This window comes from Anthonomus grandis, chromosome 3 (genome assembly GCF_022605725.1).
Source record: "Anthonomus grandis grandis chromosome 3, icAntGran1.3, whole genome shotgun sequence".
NCBI classification, from domain to species: Eukaryota; Metazoa; Arthropoda; class Insecta; order Coleoptera; family Curculionidae; genus Anthonomus; species Anthonomus grandis.
The window spans coordinates 17,008,906-17,030,514 of record NC_065548.1 but is presented as its reverse complement, the minus strand read 5'-3'; the positions used below and the strand labels follow the sequence as shown (position 1 = coordinate 17,030,514).

Sequence of the window (21,609 nt, the reverse complement as noted above, 5' to 3'; positions counted from 1 at the left end):
CATGGCCATACTTATTACACTATGACCTAAAATGACTTTTTTTTAATCTCTTAATGAGCATAAGCAAATATTTTTTGTTGGATTTTCAATTAACAAGAACTTGTAATGACCGAGTACGTACTTGATATGCAGCTATCAAATATCAATTTGGCATTGGCATTGGCCTCGACCCGTTCGAATACTTTAAAAGCGCTGAAATTGAAATTATCGGTCCATAGTAGTATAAAAATAATTAATGCATTTTCAAGGTAAAATATTGGTTTGCTTCCATGTAGAACCTTCGTTTATTTTTTCTAACAATAGTAAGCTGCACCGGAAACCAACCTGCTCATTTAATTAATATGTTATTTTTAAACTTATAAAAAAATATAGGAAATTTTGCATTTTTTAATAGAACATTTGTATTCACTACATATCGCTTAGGTGTGCAACCTTTGAAGTGCATATATATAAATTAAAATATATCATGATAATGTATAGGAAGTTGTATGATAAAAATTAAGAAACATTACAAAACTTGTTTTTACATAGATTTTTTAATTTGTGTTCTTACTAAGACTAAATAATATATTCTTTTGAAATACGATTTTTTAATTTTGTTTCAAGTGCGATCGAGAAACTTTTACTTCTTAAAGCTTAACTTCTAGCTCTTTCTTACACAGGAATAATTTAATCCACAATTAGAAACCAATGAATCAAAATATTATCATTGTAATAATGTTATAAAATGCTTATTTTGTATAAAAGCTTACGGACAATTAATGATAAAAAGGAATTACTTATATTCCATTACAGGGAAAGCCCAGGTAATGTAAGTTAGAAGACCCAGGAAAAATAAAATTATTCGTAGAATCTTCTTAGTGCTACTAAAATAATAATTAAATTTTAAACATTCTATGTATATTTAAATTAAAAATACACGAGTACTTTTTAGTTATCTTCAGTAATCTTAAGCATAAACATCTGTCCATAGTTTCATGTAAAAAAATTAATTTAAACAATAAAAAGCAATTCACCTAAAGAGCTCAATTTTTATTTAAAAATTTTGCTCTTGCTTTATTCAAAAAAATACCAGTCCTTTCATACTCAATTTTAACAAAATTAAAAAATTTATTTGTTTTCATTAATAATAGAATTGTATGCCCTCGTAAGCTCTTAGGTGTGTTAAGAGTTTATAGAATAGTTTAAAGAAATTTGTTTAAAAATTGAATAAAGTTGTCCGGTAACTTTTCTGTATCTAAACACTAAAAATATTCTTTAAAAGATCTATGTGCTACTAATCATAAAAGAAAAAAAAATTCAAATAGTTTTAAAAAGGTTGATTGAATTCAAGGTTTATTATTCTATGTTATTCTTCTATGATACTTAACCCTTTGAGGATGGAATTAATTAAATTACGATGAAAACAGTTACTACCAAAAAATCTTTATTTAAATGGGTATTTGAACATAAAATAGTAAAAAAAATAAGTGTCTATTTTTGAAAAAAAAATAAACGGCGGTTATCTGGACTAACCACTAGTCACTCACTATGGTTTGTGGAAATCGTAAAAACAGTTTCTTACATCTTTTAGGCATAATCCGACGTTACATGTTGAGCACTTCCATACGGTTCGATGTGGTTCCTTGCGGCTACTGCATTGGGCACATCTAAGAGAAGTAGTGTGAATGGGCATATGAGCATCCAAAAAATTCGGTGCCACCATTTTCGTGACTTCCTATCTATTTCATACAGTGACTTTAACATGTCAAACTTGTCGACGTATCCCATGTGCCGGTTATAATCGTTAACAAGTGATGGGCATTCTACATCTTCTTTAGAGCCGTCTTTTTTTCTTCTAGAAGCAGTTTCCAGGTTGGCAGGATCGTGAAAATTTGAAATAAAAAGAACGCTTTTTCTATCCATCCACTTCAAGGCTACAATTCCTCCTGTAGATACCCGATAGTCCGATTCTCCTCTTTTCAAATGCTTATCGTCACGCAAGTCGTTTGGCATATTTTTTCTATTTTTTCTGGCGGTTCCACATGCATAAATGCCTTCCAACAGTAAACTGTTTTGCAGTTTAACCGAGTTACAAAAATTATCATAGTATAATTTATGCTTGTTACCAACTAATTCTCTAGATAAGTCCTTTATAACCCTGGCACCTAAGGATTTTTCAGTAAGATTTGAAACTTTACCCGTATAAATTTGAAATTGCGACATAAATCCTGTTTCGTCACTTCTTACCCACACCTTGTATCCCCTCTTGATCGGTTTCATCGGCATGTATTGTCGAATGCTGCTTCTTCCTTTAAAACGTATCATAGATTCGTCTATGGCTTGGTATAAATGAATTTTGATAAGAATTTGATAAGGCATCAAGGAGTGGGCGAATTTTGTAAAGCTTGTCATAATTGTCATCTTGCTTTTTCGGTTCAGTTGCGTTGTTATTCAAATGTAAGTTGCTCAACAACTAGCCAAAGCGATCCCTGGACATAGCAGGACTTATATAATCATCTCTAAGTTCAATTCTGGACGACTAATAATCACGATAGCTGGGTATAGGTTTTAATCCCATCAGAAGGTTCAGACCAATGAACACTTTTATTTCAGCTGAAGTTGTTGGCAAAAATGAACTACAATTGCCACCTTGTTTTTGAACGGTATAAAGGTTAGTTTCGAATACAATTTTTTCGATCAGATCCAACGTAAACAAATGCAAAAAAAATATCAGTAGGACTTTCTAGATCTTGTGGTATAACGGGTGTACAACATGTTGTCTGCTTTGTCCACTGTATTGTAGTATTTCTAAGCTGTAACTGTAATTGCGCTAAAGGAACCTCATCTTCAGATTCCCATTCATAGTTCGGTATAACTACAGCTGCAGGTATATCTTGCTGTTCCTCGACATCTTCTAATATATCAACGTCCATTGCCATAATATCCAAAATGTCCTCACCGGCACAAATATTATCTTCGGTAACGGAAGACACCTCTGATTCGTTATCAGATGGTATGCTACTGATTAAATTTTCAAAATCGCCAGGAGGTAGATTTTCTAATTCTTCTCACCTCCAAGTAATTTTGGACGGACCTGAAAAAAAAAGAAATAAACCCTCTGTGAAATAAATCACTAGTAATAAAAAATATCCATAGCAAATGTATATTATTCAAAATATTTCAACTCCTATTAGATTTCGAAATCACCAAGAACCAACCGCCTGAGACTATTATATTCAATTTCAAACCATTCGTAAATTTCCTGTAAACCAATATTCTTAAACTTTTCTGATACCTCTCAGAGTTACTGATGCCTGGTGGTTAGACCGGGATACCACACATTTGTTTTACAAAAATAAAAGTAATGGGCTTAACAAATTGATGATAACTATCGAAACAATTAATTTCTAACAAATAATTATAAAGAAAATATGTTTTTACCTGCCATTTTTTACCAAAACCACTTCAAAACGTGAAGCAAATGCACTTGTTTACACCAAAACAAAACAATCCTTTCACACTAACCAAATATCGAAATAAAAACCGAATTTATTGCCATCTAGAGCATGCATGTAATATTTCCATATAATATACTACTTAGGCAACACACTATGCATTGTGGTTAGATCAAATGACCGCTAGACGTTTACGTACAAATTTAATAAATTGTGGTTAGTTCAGCTAACCACTGGTCCTCAAAGGATTAAATTAAGAATGACAAGGAAATTATGTTTTTGGTACATAATTGGGCAAAGTACTAGGAAAAGACTACAATTTCCAGATAATCCAGACCATAATATAGAAATATGGCGGTATAGGCTTGCAAAGAATTGAGCCAATTTTCATTCTTCGGCGAAACGATTAAAGTTCAAAATAAGATGAGTTGTACCATTCTTACAATATTTTTAAGTAGCAGTAATGAAATAATTTTTATCGACTCCAAATACGAAAATTCCGTTATAGCTCCTTTAGAAGAAATGACTCTAAATAACCAACCTGATATTGAAACCATAAATAGCAATATAATTAAAGGCATTAAAGAAGCGGACAAACACCACTGCAAACAGAATAAAGACAAACAACAGAAGCTCACCCAAAATACGCAAAATGTTTTTTTATGAGAAAAAATTTTAAAACAAAACAGTACATCTGAAAACCTGACAGCTGAACAAAAGAACTAAAGAACTACAAAAAAAAACAAAAATATAAAGGTGTTGCGCAAGAAACTATTGAATGAAAAAAAGAGAGATTTTTAAACTAAAAATCAGCCAAGGTGTAGCAATAACAAATAAAAACCAAGGATCAGAGGACTTTCCAGAAATCAAGGCTGTAAAACTTGAAGGAGAAAAGATACTAAACGGATCAAGGATTTATTTAATATATGCTTAGAAAACGAAATAATCCCATTGCAATGAAACAATGCCATAACAAGCAATTAAGGCCCTAATAGAAAAGTCGGTGGAGTACAATAAACCTTTAGCATTGGAATTTAGCGATTTCTATAAAGCATTCGACATGATCGAACTAACATCAATAGCAGCACTGGAGGAATTTAGATATGCAAGGCCTATGGAATATATAATAATGCCACAACTGCAATACTTGAATCAACAGGCGAAATTAAAGTGGGCAGAGGGGTTCGGCAAGGGGAAACCATTTCGCCTAAGCATTTCACAGCATTGCGAATACGCAATGAAATCATTGCTTTGAGAGAATAGAGAGGCATCAATATCGATGGTGAAAGTCTAACATACCTTAGATTCGCAGATGATATCCTTCTCGTCACAGATAACAAAGTAGTAGTACAGATGCTCGAAGCAATAGTATGTAGCCTCATCAAAAGTATCGATATTCGAATAAATGCAAGTAAAATCCAAATAATAACTAATCTAGTGCCTGCACAGAGAACCAGAATAGGTGACTGAGATAAAGGAGGCACACATGTAAAAATACCTCGGGCATGGAATACAAATTTGATAGAATAATCAAACGCACGAGTTACAGCTTAGAATAGATTTGGGTCAGGCGGTCTTTTGGGAAATTGAAATACTCATATGTCTGACGAGCAAAGTGTATAAACAATGTGTGAAGCCGAAACTTTAACAAGAACAAAAAGTCAGCAGAGAAGCTGAGAGTAGGCTAAAGAGATATGCAGAGAGTCATGCTTGGAATCACTAAAATAGACAGAATATAGTTGACCACATAACTAGAACAAAATGTAGATTAATAGGTCATATGGCGAGAACATTAAACGACAATTGGCTAAAAGAATATCTAGATGATGACCACGAGAAGACAAATTGGATTTTCGATGGACATTTGTTTTTGAGTGTGGCTTAAAATTGGGTAGAGGTTATTCTGTCATGCGGGTGTATTTCAATACCTAGTATACCTATTTTGCATTGCAGAGATAAATTAAGGAAAATATATTGGAATGAATGAGTTTATTTAGGTTAAACCAGGAATGCCCATTCCTGGTTTATTCCCATTGGTGTAGGGAGCTAGATGAAACTAGAGCTAGTACGCTACCATATAGCTTTAATATTTAGTTTTAAATAGATTTTATTATTTGTTTCTATCTATTTTTATTTTATGTATGTACACCATAACCTCGCTATTATATATCATTAGCCTTGTACCATGTCTCCTTGAATATCATTTTACTCTGACCCTAATATGTTATATCTATGGCCATGGAGTTACATATTGATAATCTATTAGGTATATAATAAATATTTTTACTACCTGCAGGTCAAGTAAAACGAAATTTGCTAGCAACAAGTCTTTACAAGTTTTTGTTGTTATTTTTTTGTTCGTCCCAGTTAATTATTGTTTTAATTTGTAGTACAAAGAATAGTGAAAATCTATTTGTATAAACGAAAAATCAGATTTTCTATTACCACTCAATTTGAAATATAATAAGAATATATGAAATAAGAGAACTTTTTTACGCCTTTGTCTAAGAAATGTTCTTAACTTGAAAAGTCGTTATCAAAAATTCATGTCACACCTTACTAAGCGTCAGATGATACTTATATGAAATATATTATGTAACACATATGTTTTTGGACGGTTCCAATAACGTCATTAATACGTACGTAGAACATCCTTGAGTGTATTTCTGGATGATACTTTAACTTTTACCTATAAATGGGAATGGCATGTTCTATAAACTTTACGCGTGACATTTCAAATATGTCTACATAGTATGGACGTTGCACAAAGATGCCCATCATTTATCATAATACAAATTATAATAAATATTGAAATAACTTAGTTGGTAAATAATTTATTCAATCATTTTATGTTAAAAGCTATTTTTTAATAATGTATAATAAGGTTTTGAGGTAATTTGTTCATCATCATATATTGCTTTTTTTAATTGTTAGGTATATTGTGTTCATCTTTAGGATTATGTTTATACTAATTAATCTTAAGATTGCCCAGTTTAAAATAATTTATTCTTATTAATATCGCAATGTTTACATCAGGTAAAGTAAACATTGGCTCATTATTAAGTCGTGTAATTTAAATATACCACAACTAAATTTAGATTGTTTGTGGAGTGCGCCTTAAATAATTAGATTAAATTTGGAGATCATTATTATCCAGAGATGAAATCTATTTATTAAAGAATTAAATATTACAAAAGACACTTATTTCATTTTTTCTCACAAAAAATTCAGCTATTTATTGAAATTCATAAAAATATAACTATGTCTTTTTCTGATTTTTTTTTCATCATTCCTTTCAAGGCCGTCTCCAAGGGGAGCTAGGGCAAGAGATCACAATTAAAAACTAAATATGACATTACAGTGCTGGTAAGTTTGTGTAAGTAAGAATATTTTGTTAATAAGATCATTCACAGATTTGCAAAGAACTCGAAAAGGTTTAAATACAATTTATTTTAAGACTTTTTGCTGTCATAGAAAAGATCAAACAGAAAAAGACATTTACTTAAATTCCGGGAAAAGATACAAAATGCCTTAATGATTAAAGGATAAAACTAAACTAAGGTCTTGTTCCTATTCGATTATGGCGATATTCGTACCATAGCTTATTAACAATGGCAAATTCTATGTCAGTATAAACAAAAAAAATAAAAAGCCCGGTTTGCGAATGTCTTTTTGCATTCTATATAGAAACCATAAAACAGTAATTTTAGATAATAATAGAGGTTTATCCATGACTTGTAGTTGTAAATACCACTTATACTCATCGATCTATTAAATTTTAAGGATGAGCAACCACCGTACTTAAGATAATTTTTTATGCTTGTTAAGCCATTCAGGTGCATTTACCTAACAACATAACATACCTTATAATAATTAATCGTTTCTTTATTGTCCCTAGTAATGAGCGTGATTAATATCCTGCAGATTTGTTCAAATAGTATGATGAAATAGTTTTTAATAGTAATTTGCTTATATGATTTTATACTAAGTAATCGTTTTTTTTTCTTTTATAATCAGAGACTGTTTTTCATTTATCTAAGACTGTTAGCATTGCACTTAGATTTGAAGAATTTGGTTGACCGAATGGACCTAAGGGCATAACTGGTAGAAGAAGAAATTTCTATAACTGGTTGTTTTACTTGTTTTTTTTTTTAATTTGAATTAAAAATTAAAAAAAAATTAACTTTGGGGAAAAATGATTATTTTAAAAGCTGCTTAAAACTATCATTGATGTAAAAATATATAACAACTTATTTATTAATGTAAAATTCATAGTGTGAGGAAATAATTTTGACGAAAATTATTTCTGGTAGCCTGGATAGGTTGTCTATTTAGTTTTGGAAATAGATATTAAGTTACCTTATTATATATATATAAAATTCTGTATATTTTGGTATTTTTTAAATTTACGGTTCTTGACATATTTCATTAAAAGTGACGTTTTAGGCCATTCCAGTATCTAATTGTAACATTTAGTCGAAAAAACTATGTCACGCTTGGTGATTTTTTAAAAAATATTATATTTTTACCTACTGTTTCTCTTCCTCAAGCTTCATTTTCTTTTTTGAATATACAAACATAATAATTTTTTTCTCAAATTTTAAAAAATCATAGCCTTTAACAATTCAAATTCAAAACTTTTTTATTTGTCCTCAAGATACAGAGTTATAGCTATAACACAATAATAAAAAAAAATATGACAAATATGGACCACCTTGCGATTATATAACCGATCCACAAGACTCGTTTGAATACAAGCTTGTGTGAAGTAGCCCTGCTTTCTATAATACTTACAAGCAATATAGAGGTATAGCTCAAATCCAAAATATTAGAACCAGGTTAACACATAAAATAAAATTAAATATAAATTTGACATATATAAGTGTAAGTTAGAAAAAAAACTAATACATCTTAAAGGTAAGAATAGAAACGTATCATCCATTTTTTCTCTAAGAGACCAAACGAAAACAAAACAAAGGTAAAAACACAAAGTCACGGTCTCATCAAATCCATATAAGCGTTATTTTTGTGAAAAATATCTTAATGTATTTTTTAGGCCTGATGATGCTCCGATAGGAGCGAAACACGTGTAGCATTTAAAAAATTATATGGATTTGATGAGACCGTGACTTTGTGTTTTTACCTTTGTTTTGCTAAAGGTAAGAGGCACAAAAGGGAGCAAGAAATACAGAAAAAAAGTGTGCAAAAGGAAAGAAAAGAACACCGAGAACCAGGCAAATACAAAGTAATGAAATGTAAATTTCAATTGTTAGTGGAAACTCAAGATATGCATAAGGCAGGCGAACATTAACAACAACAAAAAATAAATAATGTAAAACAAATAATTTAAATTATGAGGAGCTTTTTAGAACCACTAAAGATATGCAATACAAATATATCAACATGCTTAAAATAAATACGTTTAAATTATCTCCTTTGCTCCTCCAGAAGACCCGATTTAATTAAGTCCTTGTAAAGGTAAGGCGACATTTTTTTTACATCATGTGGAAGACTATTCCACATCTGTATTGCAAAATAGCTAAAAGATTTTTGGAAATTGGCTGATTTATGTAATCGAATATTAAAATCAGTTTTATTTCTAGTAGAGTGAGTATGGTCACGAGCACTAAAGAGTGCCCTTAGATATGGTGGATCTCCACTTTTTATTACTCGGTATATAAACAAAAAATATGATATTTGCGTTTATTATAAACATTGATAAAATCGAATTATTATTTAAATGTGGGGTAATGTGATTTTTGAAAGCTATATCAAATAAAAAACGCATGCATGTATTTTGTAATTTTTGAATTGATTTAGAGTTTCCTAATGTAAAAGAATTTTTATTGTTACCAAAAAGAATAATCGATTATTTGTTTGCATTAAGTCTTATGATTTTGCGCATACTGATTAATCATGTTAAGTTCCTCATTAAAAGTTTGTTGAAATATGGGAAAATCACTCGGAGAAAAAGAAAGGTATATCTAAGAGTCATCTAGATAAGTCTATTGTCTATCGTCTAAAAAGTTGGATTTGATGGTATTGCCAAATTCTGTTTTTAAACAAACATAGTGCGCTCGGTTTTTAAGATACGATTTAAAAAAAACAAATTGTATCCTTATAAAATCAAAAATATATTAGTTTGGCTAAAAGCATTTCATGATTAATAGTATCAAAAGCCTTACTAAAATCAAAAAGTCCAACGAATGTTGGAAATTTGTTTTTTATCCAGATTAGTTCTAGGATCATTAATGAATTTTACTAGAGATGTGGTACTACTGAATTTTTTTCGAAAACCAGACTGGCAATCAGGAATTACACTCATTGATTTAAAAAAATGGTTAATTGATTAGATATTATGTGTTTTTCTAATATTTTTGAAACTGCAGGTAAAATACTAATTGGTCTTAGATCCTTAAAATTTACAGTATTGGATATCTTAGGTAACGGTATAATATTTGCTTGTTTCCATATATCTAGATATACGTTTTCTAAGATTTTTTACAAAATGGAAAAGAAAGTTTAATATCACGTATAGAAATTCCATCTTCACCGGCTGCATTTGTTTTTATAGAATTTACAATTTTCAATAGACTTGTTTCGTCTTATAATGATATAAAAAAATTATTTATCACTTTGTCATATATATTGTGTCTGTAAAATTAAATTTTATCATGGGAGGAAATATCAGCTCGATTGTTACAATTCGAAAAATAGTTATTAATTTTAATTAGATCAGCCAAGAGAGAAGGAACATGAAGTTTTGAGTCTTGAGTAATGTTAAGTCTTTTTGCGGTTGCCCAGAAATCCTTCCCTTTTTTAAACTGACTGAATTGAAATATGCAATTTTTTCCCGCACAATGGCGTGTTTGGTATAATTTCGCAGTTCTCGATAATATTGTAAACGTGAGTCTCTTATCTTTCAGATAATTATTATAAGCTTTATCCCGCAATTTCATTAAAAATTTAATATTAGGAGTAATCAATGGTCTATTTTCTCTTTCAGTAGTGTTTTTCCAAACAATAGGAGCATGCTTATTGATTAAAGTTAAAATGTTGGAGTTAAATAATTTTAATTTTATATTAACATCTCTCACGTGATAAATATCTTCCCATGGCAAACAATATGCATCTAATTCAAGGGTGTTATAATGGAGATCATTATAGTTTCTATATTCCAAATACCGTTCCCCTACGTCAACAATTAGATCAAAAACACTGTAAACTAGGCAGTGATCAGACAAATATTATGAGATTGGTATTGCTTTAGTGGTTTTGGGAAAAAATTTACTATTTGATACAATTACATCTAGAAGAGTGTTGGTTTGAGCATTAATATTTATTCGAGTGGGGTCTGTAATATGCTGATTTAAATTAAATGACTGGAGTAAAGTGTAAAATCTTGATGTAGAGTTACTTTGCTGTAGTAAGTTAATATTTAGATCTCCTGTGAGAATTACGTGATCATAAAAGGGTACCTACAAATTTAAAAGATCTTCTAAACTATCCATGAATAAATTTATATCGGAGGAGGGTGGGCGGTAGATAGAAGCAGAAAATATTTGTTTTTTTTTGTGCTGAATCTTAACGCTAATGATTTCACAAGCATTATTTATATTGTCAAGTTTTTTCTGAAATTTAATATGGTTTTTTATTGACACAATTATAACAATTGTAGTCTTATTAAATTAACTAATTTAATGTAAAACTGGATGCACTCAAAGTATTCAAAAAACTAAAAAAAGTGTTAGATAATGACTGTAAAGGTGCAAAAATCATAAATTTACGTACTCTTTTGATTTTTTTATCATAACGCTGTTTACAGCTAAGTTTTTGTAAAAACGTATTCTTAAATAAATTCTCAAGGTAAAATATATATACCTTGGAAATCCTCTAGACTAGTAAATACAATATCCAACCTAAATAGTCAAAAAACATACATATTGTACAAACATTTATCATTTCATATGCGTTCATGATCATCACCGCGATACCTATATACATAATACTAGTACATAATATACAGGGTGTCCCCTTTCAAATAGTCAAAAATGCTACATTATATACAAAAGCCATAAAAAAGTAGTTTGAGATAGGGCATCAATGGTCGAAAGTGCTCAGTTTCCAAAATACAAAGTGTTGAAATTTAAAAAAAAAAATCGTTTTTTCCCTCTGTATTAAAAACACTTCGATAGCGATTTCAATGAATTTTTTAGGTTTTAAATGATAGGTTGTGAGGCAACTTTTTGAGGAATTGTAAGTAATTTGACTTGTCCAGGGACGGAATTGCAGCACATGTACGCTAAATTGGTACGCCATGGTTTAAAAAAAATATATTTTTTTTTCTGAATATTTTGTTCATTTCTAACAAAACACCGCCCTTGCTGCTTCTATGATGAAAATAAAAACATTTAAAAAATTTACTTTCAATCGCGTTTTCGTGTGTCTTGAAAGTTTAATGTGTTAAGAAGAAATTTCCTTAGTCCAATAATACAGGTGTACAAAATCAATCGCATTTATTCTTGGTTATAAAAATAAAAAAACAGGTAAAATATCCAATATTTTTTTTATTGATAGTGTGCCCCACTGAGAATGTCTCGAGACCAAGTCCGAAATTGCTTTTTTACAGTATTTATGGCCTGCTTCCCCCTTTCTTCGCGGTTACAGTTACCACAGATGAATAGTACAATCATAATACGGCATAAGCAAAGTATATAGATTTCAACAAGTAGAATCACTTCTTTGATCGCCTCAAAATGCCGCCTTTTTTTATAAGCGGTCGTAAATCACTCGTAAACTACGCCGGCACCCCTCGCATGACAGGATACAAGTCCGTCCACAAAGTTCACATTAGAAATACGTTTACGGGGGGCAATAAGGAAAGTATTAAGTTTAATAATATTATTGGGTAAAATCAAGGTTTTTTTATTTTAAAATATTTTGATGAGTTTTGACGCCTATTCATTGTGACACATTAAATAAACAACAACTAGGTAATAGGTAATATATTTATGTATGCATTCAGTCGCCATTTTTCTTTGCTTTTATTTCTTTTTATAATACTAATAAAACGCTTACATTTGAGTCAAAACCTTAGGAATGTTGTTAAGAAAACTAGAATCCCGTAAAAACCCTTTAATCTTAATAAAGGTGTACCTAATATAAAGGGTGTAAACCTAAATGTATACCTTAATTGCCGACTAGTTAAGCCGAATTTATACAGACAAATAGAATAAAATAAGGCCTTATTTGACATTTATGCATTTAAACAGCAAAATAAAATAAAATAAGAAATAAGGAATTACCAATCACATGCCAGGTATATTTCAAGAAATTGACCAATTACATACCAGGTAAATTTTATCTCTTTGTCTTTCAATGGGTTTTCTGACCAAAACGCCGTGCGTACTTTCGTTTTCAAATAAAAATTAGTTGCATTTTGGTCAACTTCTTATTTTATTTTGCTGTATAAATGCCTTATGGGGGTTTGTGTAAATTGAACTCTTATTTTAGTCTTATTTTATTTCTTATTTTATTCAATCCAGCATTATTATTCTCAATAATAAAAACGTAGGGTTGTACCGATTATCTTTATTTTTTTGATTGACCTGGTTACTTAAGAGGAATCATTTGGTTCAGACACTTAATTTAGACACCCTTTATTTAATCCTTTACTTTTACTTGTTTGGGGATTTTCCATATTTTATATATTATTTTATATACATATATTTTCCATTTTCCAGGATTTAATATAAATTATATTAAAGTAAAAGTCCATAAAACTAGCACTAAATGACAGAATATTAAATTCACAAAAACAAAAAATATTGGCACACTCGGTAAACGTCGAAAATAAACTGAACCGAGTCAACCCTATAACCACATTTCGTCGACGAACCGGTATAAATCCCCCGCATGCGGGGGATCGATAAACTCCGATAGGCGAGAGGGACGGCGTCGGCAGGTGCGGACGGTTAGTCGAAAAGGGTCAAGTGACTTGAATGTGTTAGACTGTGGCATAAGTATTTAATTATGTTGTTTGGCCTATAATAAAAATTAAGATAATAAACCGTTTAAATTTTATATTTATATTTTTTAAAGTATCCAAAATGACAACTGTAGAACCGTTAATATAATTATCAATTATACGTACTTCAACAAAATATGGCGAAACTTTTAAAAATTAAAAAATATTAAAGGTGATAATTAAAATATACTAGTTGACAACCAGTTTCGGTCTAACTGGAAGTATCCAATGCTAATTTTTTTTCAGACCTCAATATGTCACCACTCCCATTGTTTTCCTATAATAATCTACTAAAATAAAACGTACTATATTTTACTATTTATTAATAATATTCTAACTAGGTTGAATTGGATGACGCATAAATTGGACTAGGGATGGGTTTTTACCACATACTCCATAAAACATTATTAATAATTGATTATACATAAATTATATTGGTTGCGTATAACGTTCCGTACAGTGTTTTAATTAATATTAAATTTTCTTTTATTGTATGTCCCCCGTGCTATTTGCCCGTAAAGAATGTTAGTATTTAGGAGTTCGAATTGATGTCTACGATGGTAGTTTTTCTAGTTAACAAAATATAACAATTTGTTTAAAATATAATGGTAACTAAAAATAACTGTGGTGTATAAGGTGAAAAATGTGAAATTCGGCATCTGTCATAAATATCTTGATAAAAGGACAAATAAGCTATAACTTAGTTGTTTTAAATGTAATACTCCATATAGTCATTTATTTTGGTTGTAATGAAAATTCTGATATTTAACTTTTGCGACACTTAGCTTTTTGTGACATATTACTTTAAAATTATGTATTTTCTTCATATTTTAGGTCCCATGAAATGTTTAAAACCATATTTATACCTCCAGGCTCGTTTTTAAATGAGATAAATGTAGCTTAATATCATAATAGGAATTAGAAAATTACTGGCAGGCAAAATACGTGGAAAACTAAAAACAAAATATTTTTGTGTTTTAGTTTTTAAAATATTCAATAAATATCAAAAAATGGCTAGTAGGATATCATCGGTCACATTTTCTACTTTCTGTCAAAAGATGTAACAATATTGTGCTTATCTGGTTAAAAATAAAATACTTATGGTCATTTCCGGTAAAACCAGAAGAAACAAGAGTCAAATGATGTTTATTTCCTATTTAACTTGTATGTATAAAACGGTAAGGTAGGATCGCACAAGAGTACGCGTTTCCTAAGAGTACGTGGTCACCATTTTTGCATACTTATCCAACTCTTCCAGTAGTCATTTGGTTAGCTTTATATTAGTGTTCTATGGTCAGCAGCACATGTATGATGCTTGTATAACGAAAAATCGGTATCGTATGTCGGCCATCTTGCTTGGCAAAATTGACAGACAGCTGTTGACATTGACTGAGAACATCATTTGTCATTGTCATACCATTTGAGTTTGTTTTTCATTTCAATGAATGCAAGCGTGAGTTGAGTTTGCTATTTGTTTTAAGGATGTTATTTTAAATTCATGACATTTTTCTAAAAAGTTCTCTTTCAATATTGGGAGTAATGTTTTAATTGATTTGCAGCAAGCAATTCCAGGTTTCTGGTAAGAAAATCTGATTTTATTTATTACTATTATGTTTTTGTATTGTCAATCTTTAGTCTTTAATAAAATCAAATTCAGTTGATTTCAATGGAGAAGTTTCACTTTTTTAACTTAAGTATTTAATTTTTAACTTGATTATTATAAATACATATTACAAAATGTATGGCCTCATTTTCTATTCCACAATTAAAAATGTATTAAAATTTTCCTGAAAATTTCCTTGATGTAAGAATATGTATATTTTAAATAGTTCCGAGAAACATAGTATTTAAAGATTTTTTTAATTTCCTTCAGTTCCCATTACAAGAAAAACATGGAGAGCGATATGCAATGTAAATTTTATTAAGACTTTGAGCTATGGAATTTCTTCTGATCAGTTCTCTCCACAAATTTTAATAATGCTGATACTGCTGGCTTTACACTACAATACATATTTATTTAAAAAATTTTTTGTCTTTTTTTCACATGAATCATTTAGTAAATTGATTTATAAGGTTTGCACTGCCTATTTTTTTATTATATTTCATGCTCGTATCATACCACTTCCTGTGTTCACTGAGACGAGACATAGGTATAGAGACTAATGGACTAATGGACCTGAGCACCCGGAATGCATCAGACGTAATGTTTTTCTTACAACTTGTGTTTTTTTAAGAGTTTCTTTTTATTTTATGTAAGCATCTGTCCTTGAATTAAGTTTTTATTAATATTATAGTTCCAAGATATGTTGTTAGTATTATAAGAGTATAGAGGTAGTATTATATTTTAGTATTATATTTAGTATTATTAAAAAGTTTTTTTCATTTTCAAAGAGTTTATTTTGTTTTGTAGATGGATATATTGTTTGTTTAGATAATACTGCTATAGAATTGTTAATTAATTTTTTAAATCTGTTTAATTTTTCTTTAGGAAACAGATACAAGTACATATTAAATAAGGATAATTCATCCTCTATTGAGTCAATGTGTAAATAAAATGAGGATATTATTAACCTAATGGGAATGCCTCTAGATGTATGATGAGAAATTAGCACAAAAATTTTGACAACCTTTTCTAATCTGTTTAAAATTAGGGTAGATCAGTGCTAACAAAATACTTTAAAACATTTTTAGATTAATTCTAATTTATATAATGTCTGTTATAATAAATTATTGTATATTATGTATATCATTTTAAGTAATTTTTTTTCAGGAAAATTAAATAATAAATGTATTAAAGAAAAACGTTGTTTTATTTTCATTTGTCCAATTGGTGATATGTCGTACACAATGGTCAATTGATTATTGCAGTAAATTAACTCATTTAGATATGTAAAATAAAGCTGAAAAGTTTTATTTTTATTTAGATCAATATCTGATGCTAACACCTAATTAAAAAGGCTCTTTTCCCTATGAGTAACCTTTTTGATTAGGCGTTTGTTTTAGATATTATCATTAAATGAAATTTTATTTCCCGCCTTAATTTAGCCACGCCTTTCTACCATTTTGATTGGTCCAATTAGGCAGGTTAAACTGTCAAGTTAGTTACAACAGTTTCCGTTGCCAAGCGAGAGGACGCTAGCTGATTTGTCAAAAGAATTTCAGTTTGTATGAAACCACCACTTCTCTATATATTTGTGTTCTGTGGTCAGCAGTTCGTTATCAGCCGTCTGAAAAGCGTAAGTTTTGTTCTTGGCTATTTGAAATTAATAGATCGAGTTTATCCCAAAAAAAAAGTTTTTCTGTGTTTATTTGTAATTTTTTAGACTTTAGGTAAGTGACATGAGAATAATACTAAAAGTTAATACTTTTTCAAAAATATTATTAAGATTAAAAACTTTAATATTATCATATAATGATTCCTACACTCCATCTTTACCGGCATAAATCGAAGTTTTGCTGGTTGCCTAAATTTGTATTTAAAATGCTGAAGTCTGCGCCTGAGTTCTAAGAGTACGCACCCAAAGAGTACACATGCGATATAGGTTTTATTTTCTACAATTAGTTTTTTTTTTAGTTTTTCATGATGGGTAAATACAAACCTAAGAGCAACAGAACGTTAAAATTCACCCAAAAAATGCTTGATGAGGCGACAGATCGTATTTTAAAAGGAGAGAGTAAAAGATTAGTTGCTAGATCATTTGATGTAAATGAGTGTACATTAGGAAAAAGATTGCGAGAAGTAAAAATTTTTATTTTAGGGCACTGTTCCTTCTAGTTTGGGTAGGTTCAAACCCATATTTTCAAAAGAGCAAGAAAAGGAGTTAGCTGACCATATTATAGATTTGGATGCAATGTTTTATGGTCTGCGTATGAAAGACGTTAGGTCAATGGCGTTTCAATATGCCATAGTAAACAAAATTCTGCATAGGTTTAATACCGAAAATAAAATAGCGGAAACAGCGGTTTATATTGCTTCTTTTTGTCTATTTGGTAAAATGCGGGATGATTATTTATTTAATACGAGTTCTGTGAAGACGTGCAACAGTATGCAATTCTATACGACTATAAAAGGTCGGATTACTGCAATAGAAGTGCACAAGATCAAGCATGGGAAAAAATAACAAATAAATTCAGTAAAAATGGTAAGTATGTACGTGTTTATTAACAAAAGATGTTTAAACTCGTATTAACCTTAGAAATTATACTTTTGTTTCAGTAACCGAGTGTAAAGACCGCTGGAAAAACATACGAGAAAGCTACTCAAAATATAAAGCCAAATTAAAAACAAAATCAGGACAAGGAATAAAACGAGTCAAAGAATATTATTTGGCTTCACGTCTCTCCTTTTTGGATCCTTTCTTAAAGTCTTGTAAGAGCAAAGGCAACGTGGATCAAGAGTCTGAAGTATCATCGAGCCACCACGCAGCTGAAACGGGGTCACAATCTAATGAGTCTAAAGACAACTCCAATGCCGATGTACTCTCACCTTATAACATTCTATCCAGTCGTTCCTCTCGGTTACCTGTACCATCTTCCAGTACATCCATCGATGATCAACCGATAGCAATGAGAGCACCTAAAATACTACTACAGAAAGATGATTTTAGAAAAAAAAGAAGTTAGCAGCCTCAACCGCTATTAATGAGCTCCACCAGCAAGCTTACCAGTACTTTGAAAAAACGCAACAATTGCTAGAGATCCAAGACAGCACGAAAACGAATGCCATAATAGATCCTCCTGACCTAGACCTGGCGTTTTTAAGTCCATGAATTCTGTTCAGAAGCGGCGTTTCAAAATTGGAATTTTGAATTTAGCCAAGCAAATACTATCCTCAACCATTCCTGAAGCCTCTACTATCCCAATGGATAGTTCTCAATCTTGGATTGAAGATTCGGTAAATAGAAATCTAGATTCAGTACCGCACAGGAACACGGATGAATTTCATTTGAGTAGATTTATACAATACAATAATTAATATTAGGATAACATTATCGTTATTTTTTTTGTTTTAGATTAACCAGAAATAAATTCACTTAAATATATTTTCTTCAAATTACCTCAGCGTTATTAACAACCTTTTCTCTGAACTGACAAGTTCTCCTCAATTTGTAGGTTTCTTCTCAATATTAACTCTTACTAAACCCTTACTAGTATTTTATAGAAACATTGAACAGACATTCGATAGAAACTTTAAAAACATTCAGGGTACATATTGAGCTCCCGCATAACATTAAACGAACCACCAGTCTTTTCTTTATCTAACCACAAGGGATGTATTCAGTAACTCCTTTGCCTTTGAATGTTAGCTAAATTTACAAGGTTCAACATATCTTGATCATCTTCGTCATCCGAAAGTATTGTAACTTTACTACACAGTCATGTACGTTACATTAAATCCCTTTCTATGTGAATTGTGCGCGTCACGTTTGCTCCATTCCAGCTTCATGCCAGTCCCACGCCACCGCCATACGCCCTTTCTGTGCGAATACTGTGAATTGCGCCTTAGAGCTCTGGAAAAAATGTAGTCTGGGTCGCGCAATCGGATTTAATAGGGTTCAATGTGAACGATTTTTCAAAAACTTAAAAACAGTGTACGAAAATTTTAAATTCCCACCACATAAAGTTTTTAATATAGATGAAACAGGACTATCTACCGTGCCAAACAAGCTTCCTAATGTTTATGCTACAAAAGGCAAGAAAACTGTGTTAAATATAGTGTCAGCAGAACGAAGCCAGTTAGTAACAGCAGGGGTTGGGTTCCACCAGGGCTTATTTTTGGAAGGAAACCAATGAAAGATGAACTTTTTTTTGGAGTACCACCTGGGCCTTAAAAATTATATCAGATTCGGGCTACATGAACACTGAGTTATTTCTGATTAATCATATATCTCATTGCTCATTGAGTGCCATTTTATTCGCAAGAAGTAATTTTATAACTTTATTAACCCTATACCGTCTCATGCTAGTCATAAGATTTAACCATTGGATAGGGGATTTTTCATTTCCTTTAAAAAGGGCATTTTCAAATGAATGTGATAAATGGATGGTTACCAAACCTGGACGTGCCACTATTCCAAAGCAGCCACTATCCAAATTTGCGAAAAATCTTTTAGCTGCACAGGAATATATCCATATAATCCCGACATTTTCAGTGATGCAGATTTTGCGCCATCGGATATCACAGATAGACCGCAACTGGAGGTGACTAAAGAAAACCAATCGGAAATTGAAGCGACCCGTTCGCCTATTAATAACTTATTTGATGAAGAGGATAAAAAGCACTCTTGCGGATATACGGGATCAAATACTAAATTTACAAAATTAAAAATTGACCGAAAAAAGGCAAACTAGAATGCGTAGTCCACAATTAGTAATTACTTTTAAGACAGTGGTTGAACCATGTGAACCCGGTCCAAGTGTTTTACGATTTACACCTAAAATGATCATGCCTCTTCCGAAAGCAACTCATGTGCAAGTAAGAAGAGACAAGTCAAGAAAATCCGAAATTTCATCGTCAAGTTTTTACAAAGAAAGTTTAGTACAAGAAACCGAAGGAAAGAAAATAAAGAAGGGCGCAGAAAGAAAAGTTCAGGCTGATTCTGATAAGCAAAATAGCGATTAACTTTCGGCTTTATTAAGCCATATAGAAACATATAATAATAGTTTTTAGGCATTATTTTGTTTTGCATACTCTTTAGGATCTAAAAGTACGCATTTTCTTATTTTTATAAAAATCTTCATATTTCTGTTCAGTGTTAAAACTTATCGTTTGGTCTATATTTTAAGGTTATATTAATATATAACCCATAATATTTTAAATAAAGTTTTGGTTTAAAACAGTTTGAGTTTTGTTGAGTTTTGACTAAACAAAATTAATTAAGTACGTACTCTTGGGCGATCCTATACCCTACTTGTATAAGCCAAGTTTCTGTTAAAAAAATTATAGGGACTTGCGCTACTCAGCAATTAATATCCACTTATTTATAATTCGACAAAAATTACTATACAATTTGTATATTCCCTTTAAGCCATAGGAATACAAATAAAAACCTAGGAAAATATATATATATATATATATATATATATATATATATATATATATATATATAGGTTTATTGATGGATTTTATGCCTATAGGCTTCCAAAATCAATTACATAAAGTTTGTACCTAAAAGACTTTAAGTTTATTTGAAGACAGAATTTAATTTATTTGTATTTACCTTTTTTATTAGAAAATATATCTTCCCAAACAAACTTATCACTGAACCACCAACCAGTTATTTCTAAATAACTAAAAACTTACACTGGGTATTCACGGGGACATCACATATTTAAAAATAACAAAATTAAAATTTACTAAAATCACGTCGATATATAAAAGTTTATCACATTGATGTAGTTTTTTATCGTCCGGTTAAACCGAGTGGACTACACACACAAAAATAAACAGTAAAGTTTAAATGTCAGGTCCCGCCACGCTATAGTTCAATATGCTGCGCTGTTCGACGGAGATAGTAGACGTTTGAAAAGAGAGAAAGAAAAAGAACAATGCCAATGAGGTAGTAAAACTCGACCTCCCGAATTAAAGGAATGATAATTAAATGTATGCTATTTTTAGGAAGGTTATCGCGATGATAATAGCCTAAAATGTGTCCAGTAATTTTTAAAGGTAGACTAATTTATTCCTGTAAAAATATATACAGTAATAAAATATAATACTACGGTGACCATACATACAGCATTTAGCTATATTGTACAGTGAAAATCTGTTCTGTTCTTAATTATGTATTTTCAAATCATGTGTATCTAAAATACAGCAAGCGGCTGAGTTTGGAAAGTGTGAATAGACTAGAATTTTATCTAGTATGAACTTCAACTACCTTTTTTATAGCAAAAGCTAAAATTTTTGTGAATAATATTAAGCTGTAGCTTAAACTAAAGTTTATTTTGTTTGCTTTAAGTATGTTCTGTTTTTTTTTGTGGTAAAAATATTATTCTCAACGGACTGAGTTTCGGCTGTGGAGTGGTTAGCAAAAAATTTCATTAAAAATACTGGAAAAGCAAGCAGGGGAGCCTTAAATTCTAGATAAAAAATATACAGTGTGTCCCAGGATGAGCGAATTTATACGTAAAAATTACAAAAAA

General features: G+C 30.6%; 2 protein-coding genes across 3 annotated transcripts in view; both read right to left on the bottom strand.

Moving 5' to 3' along the window:
* Window positions 1-20,902, bottom strand: part of LOC126733783 (V-type proton ATPase 116 kDa subunit a 1) — an 84,335-nt gene extending 63,433 nt beyond the window's left edge. Inside the window, exon 1 of one of the 2 annotated variants that reach the window (XM_050437181.1) lies at window positions 20,685-20,902. The gene's annotated coding sequence lies outside the window, so the exon portion shown is untranslated. The remainder of the gene's footprint in view (window positions 1-20,684) is intronic. The other variant, XM_050437183.1, reaches the window with a different exon arrangement.
* On the bottom strand, window positions 1,570-2,403 carry LOC126734279 (piggyBac transposable element-derived protein 4-like). Its single transcript, XM_050437828.1, has one exon. It carries the CDS (start codon window positions 2,401-2,403, stop codon window positions 1,570-1,572), a length of 834 nt encoding a protein of 277 aa, XP_050293785.1.
* Window positions 20,903-21,609: the final 707 nt, after the last annotated feature.